Source organism: Pseudopodoces humilis, chromosome 4, assembly GCF_049639895.1.
Source record: "Pseudopodoces humilis isolate 2021_Gansu_Grassland_sample_001 chromosome 4, ASM4963989v1, whole genome shotgun sequence".
Taxonomy (NCBI): Eukaryota; Metazoa; Chordata; class Aves; order Passeriformes; family Paridae; genus Pseudopodoces; species Pseudopodoces humilis.
In genome coordinates this window covers 27,816,235-27,821,711 of record NC_142203.1, presented here as the reverse complement: position 1 = coordinate 27,821,711, position 5,477 = coordinate 27,816,235, and the positions used below count along the sequence as shown (strand labels likewise).

At 41.3% G+C, this 5,477-nt stretch overlaps 1 protein-coding gene across 1 annotated transcript; it reads left to right on the top strand.

The window, feature by feature from the left end:
* Window positions 1–459: 459 nt before the first annotated feature.
* LINGO2 (leucine rich repeat and Ig domain containing 2) lies at window positions 460–2,280 on the top strand. The gene has a single exon (XM_005529971.3). It carries the CDS (start codon window positions 460–462, stop codon window positions 2,278–2,280), a length of 1,821 nt encoding a protein of 606 aa, XP_005530028.1.
* The last annotated feature ends 3,197 nt before the right edge of the window (window positions 2,281–5,477 follow it).

Genomic DNA, 5,477 nt, shown 5'->3' with positions numbered 1-5,477 from the left:
GTCTTAAAGCACTAATAGGAGGCAAAAGCTTAGTTTCGTATCACCTCACAGAAATACAATGCTGTAAAATTACCACAAATGCTATTAGTCCTTTTTGCATAGTGTATGCTATTTATCTCTGGGTTAATTATAGCACTGTCTTGAGGAAACCTACTGAGAATGAGAAAAGACTGAAAAGTCCTTTACTGTTTGCAGTAAGAAAAGCTGTTTTGTCTTCTCCAACATCTGGAGGAAAATGCTGGATAAACAAATCCTCTGACTAGCTCTGTGATATTGAAGTAAAATCTGCTTTGATGTAGGTCTTGCCATTCACAATAGGTTTTATTGATTTGTTCAATATGAAAACACATGCATTTGCTTTGCAATGGTTGTGCTCTTTTTCTGCAGACTTAACTTCTCCCCTTTCCCATCCTCACCCCACAGGCCTTTGACGGAGGGTTAGCCCAGATCAGTGGAGTCATGCGTCACACAGCTCTTTCATGCTGGCAGCCGTTCCTGGGTCTGGCTGTGCTGCTTGTCTTCACAAGCCCCACTGTGGGCTGCCCAGCCCGCTGTGAATGCTCAGCGCAGAACAAGTCTGTCAGCTGTCACCGGAGACGTCTGATGGCCATTCCAGAAGGCATTCCCATCGAGACAAAAATCTTGGACCTCAGCAAGAACCGACTGAAAAGCGTTAACCCTGAGGAATTCACATCTTACCCGTTGCTGGAGGAGATTGACCTCAGCGACAATATTGTCTCCAATGTTGAGCCTGGAGCTTTTAACAATCTCTTCAACTTGCGCTCCTTGAGGCTGAAAGGAAACCGTCTGAAGCTGGTCCCCCTTGGGGTGTTCACTGGGTTGTCAAACTTAACAAAGCTTGATATAAGTGAAAACAAGATTGTCATTTTGCTGGACTACATGTTTCAAGATCTGCATAACCTAAAATCCCTGGAGGTTGGGGACAATGATTTGGTGTATATATCACACAGGGCCTTCAGTGGGCTGCTTAGCCTGGAGCAGCTCACCCTGGAGAGATGCAACCTCACAGCCGTACCAACAGAAGCTCTTTCTCACCTCCACAACCTCATCAGTCTGCATTTGAAACAGCTCAATATTAATGCTTTGCCGGCGTACGCCTTTAAAAGACTGTTTCGCCTGAAGGACCTGCAAATAGAGGCCTGGCCCCTCCTGGACATGCTGCCTGCCAACAGCTTGTACGGTCTCAACCTGACTTCTCTCTCCATCACAAACACCAACCTGTCTGCAGTACCTTACTCTGCTTTTAAGCATCTGGTTTACCTGACACATCTCAACCTCTCTTACAACCCTATCAGCACCATCGAGGCAGGCATGCTGTCAGACTTAGTGCGCCTGCAGGAGCTCCACATTGTGGGGGCACAGCTGCGCACCATTGAACCACATGCTTTCCAAGGGCTCCGATTCTTACGCGTGCTTAACGTGTCCCAAAACCTGTTAGAAACCCTAGAAGAGAATGTATTCCATTCCTCCAAAAGCCTTGAGGTCCTCTGCATTAACAACAACCCGCTGGCCTGTGACTGCCGCCTTCTTTGGATTTTGCAGCGGCAGCCCACCTTGCAATTTGGTGGTGAGCCACCAATGTGTGCTGGCCCAGACAGTGTCAGAGAGAGGTCATTCAGAGACTTTCATAGCACAGCTCTCTCCTTTTACTTCACCTGTAAGAAGCCCAAGATACAAGACAAGAAGTTGCAGTACCTGGTAGTGGAGGAAGGACAGACCGTGCAGCTGATGTGCAATGCTGACGGGGACCCACAGCCTACCATCTCCTGGGTTACCCCACGCCGGAGGCTGATCACAACTAAATCAAATGGTAGAGCCACTGTGCTGGGAGATGGCACTCTGGAGATCAGATTTGCCCAAGACCAGGACACTGGGATCTATGTCTGCATTGCAAGTAATGCAGCCGGAAATGACACCTACTCAGCCTCCCTGACGGTGAAGGGGTTTACTTCAGACCGTTTCCTTTATGCCAACAGGACCCCTATGTATATGACAGACTCCAACGACACAAGTTCTAATGGAACTAATGCAAACAGCTACTCTCTGGACCTTAAGACAATATTGGTGTCCACAGCTATGGGCTGTTTCACATTCCTTGGAGTGGTTTTATTTTGTTTCCTTCTTCTTTTTGTGTGGAGCCGAGGGAAAGGCAAACACAAAACCAGCATTGACCTTGAATATGTCCCTCGCAAAAACAATGGTGCTGTGGTTGAAGGGGAGGTTTCTGGACCACGAAGGTTCAATATGAAAATGATTTGATGGTATTCTGCTAGCAGTGCTTTTTCTGTGGCATTAAAACCAATTAAAACAGCCTGGCATGTGGAATTGCTAGGCAGAAGCAGCTTAATGCAGCTGTCAGTGTATCAAAAGGTTATATGAAAATAGAAAGACTATTTGTGGTTATACAACAGAGCCTCCAGACCTTGAGGCAGATGTGTCAGGGCCTTTCATAGAACTGGGAAATTGTACTAACTGTTTGCATTGCAAATATTGGCATTCTGGGGATATCAGCAATGAACCACTGGCTCATGCTCATGGACAATTGTTCAACATTTTCTACTGCTACAAAAGGAAAAAGAAAAAAACCTACAGTGTAGGATTTACATACTTAAAGAAAAAGACACATTTGTCTAAACCACACTCTACAGTGAAATTTGTATCCATATGTCTCATTTGGTAAAACTTTGCATCTCCCTTCTAGCTGGTTCAAAACAACAAAAAAATTGGTAGCTTTTTTTTTTTTTTAATCTACATCTATACTGTGTACATTTTGAAGCAATACAAATGAGAGGTTGTGCTTTTAGATATCCACCAATACTGACCCAAGTGTGATGTCACCCATCTTTTAACTACCATCCAACCCAAATTAGATCCTTGTAGTTACCAATTAGAAATAATATAAGATATTTTTCTCCTCACGTAGAAGGCCAGAGCTGAATAGTTGAGAGCAAAACCACTCAACTCTGTCGGTCTACTCTTCATATAAATATAAGGCATGTGCCTAGTTTTGATACAGAATGGAATATTTTTTATATCTGTGATATCACACTGGACCAGTTTACTGTAATACAGCCCTGGTTCTCACACAGGGAAGGCAACCCACTAGTTAATGCTGGCATGGAGGAGTTGAGTTCTACCTTGAAGAGAGAGAATCAGTTTCTTGATTTTAATTTCAAAGCTACTGTTAAAATGTTAATGTGTGCTGGGCCAAATAAAGAGCATAAGACATTCTGCAGACTCCTTGGGAAATATGGTCATCTTACTCTTTATACAAGTTAATTTAAACATAGAAACATTCTGTTACTAGGAATGAACTCTTCTCCAATGCCAAGTAAACTACAGTTGTTCGTGCATAATATGGGGATTTATAATACTAAAATAATGTTGAAAACATGGTAGCCTCAAAAAGGCTAACATACTGCCAGATATAATGAACCTCTAGCCACTGTCATTCTCATCTTGTATATTTGTAGATAACACAAAGACGCAAAGCTAATTTCCAAGAACAAATTACTTAGCTATTCTTGATGCCGTTTTAATAACAATGTGGTTATGTTTCTTTCAGGGGCAGTATCTTAGAACAAGAGGGGAGAGTTTTTCCAGATTTTAGGAATCTTTTTTAATGGAGAGAAGACAGAAGTGGAATATTAGTTCAGTACAAGTAACCTTTTCTTTGTTCGTTTTATGTTTCCAAAGAAATCCTCAAAAGACTAAGAAGTGAAATTTTATTCTTCATCATTAATACCATGATTTTTATTTTTACATCCTCAGCAATTGCAAGATGCAAAGTTGTTCAGCCACCTCTCAAGTTTTCCACCAGTTATGAGCCATAGGTTTGTCATACATGGTTGATAGCAAATACCATTTTTAAATGATTGGTATAACCTGGAGTAAGGATGACAATGACTATATGTATATGTCTAACCAAGATAAATATGAAAATATTATAAGACAGAACATTCAGATTAATGTGATTTATGAGCCTGTGTTCAATCTTAGTATTAGATTTCGGTGTTTTCAAACCAAAGTTAGGCTGACCTATAATAGGATGCAGGTGCTTCTAAAATTAATATCCGCAGAGATTTAAAAAGCAGGATAAAAAATTTCCCACTTCTATCAAGGGAAATGTGCCAAAAGTTGTAAAATCCAGCTGTGCTCCTCAGATGTACCCATGACTTAGCTGCAGGACAAAACGCTAGGCAGTTCCGAGAATCTCTTTTTTTAGTGGTTGATCATTGGTTGCATCGTTGCTTTATTTTAGGTTGCCAGACTGAGGAGGTTGCAAGGGTTCTTAGAATTTTCTTTACTTAACTTGGCTTTAAGTTTAGAGTTGGGTTTTCTTGCTTCCTTTTGTTTGTTTTTTTTTTGCTCTGAACTAGATAGTTGGAGATTTATGGACATGCTTGATAAGAATACTCTTTGTTCTATGATATTTGTAGAACATTGATATAATGGAATAACCCCTGACTAAATTCTAACACCAGGGAAATTATTTTTGTTGATGTAATAACCACTGCACTGAAGTCCAAAACTCTACTGTACCTTAATGTGGGCAGTTAAAGAAACAAATGGGGATAAAACAAAATGTTTCTGAACTGTCCCTTGAAGACATTTGCATGTGCCTTTCCCTTGTAATTGTCATTTTTTTTCAACTAGTAATCTATTGCCCCTGCAGTCATTTCATGTTAAATGTTAAAATCGTGTTAGAAGCAAAAATTCACCTAAGTTCTAGACATTTGCGGCTGATTTCTTCATACTAAATGACACAACAAAAAAAGAAAATTCAAAAAACACCACCCTAGAAAACATGTACTTTTAGGATTAATTATGAGTTGCTGTATTCCCCTATTCCCTTAGAAAGACTCTAAGAAGTGATTGCAGTTAGTGCACTGCAAGGGTTTGTGAGCAAAAATGTGCTTAGTTATCTATGTGAAATGTGTGCTGGTGATGGAAATCACCGCTTGCTGTTGCTGAGCACCACCTTGCAGAGCTGTCAGCATTCTGTGTATCGCCTTGAGTTCAGTCAGTATTCGGTTTTTCAGAATCAGTGTTTGTTCCCTGCCTCTAGCAATGTTCTACTTTTTGCAGCCTACTTATTTCAGCATGGACTTAACAAGGCATGTGGCACCTCTTACAGAAGTGAGGACAGCAAGACTCAGAGACACTTTTTGTCTTGCTCCACATAGTCTCCTTCTTATGTATTTGTGGGACACATACTAACTATGGCTCTTTTGAGTGAATAAGGAATACAGTGTCAAAGTCAGACCTAGACAAGCACCTTTTTGGCAATTCTTTCAAGAACAGTGGCTGAATGCCACTGAATGCCCGGCCTCTTGAAGGAGTCACTTCTCTGCTAGAGATCAAGAAGACACACCACAGTTTATTTTACTGCAGGGGAGAAAGAGGACTGGGCTGTGAGAAGGCATCTGATCTACATGGCTCCCCTATCATTCAAA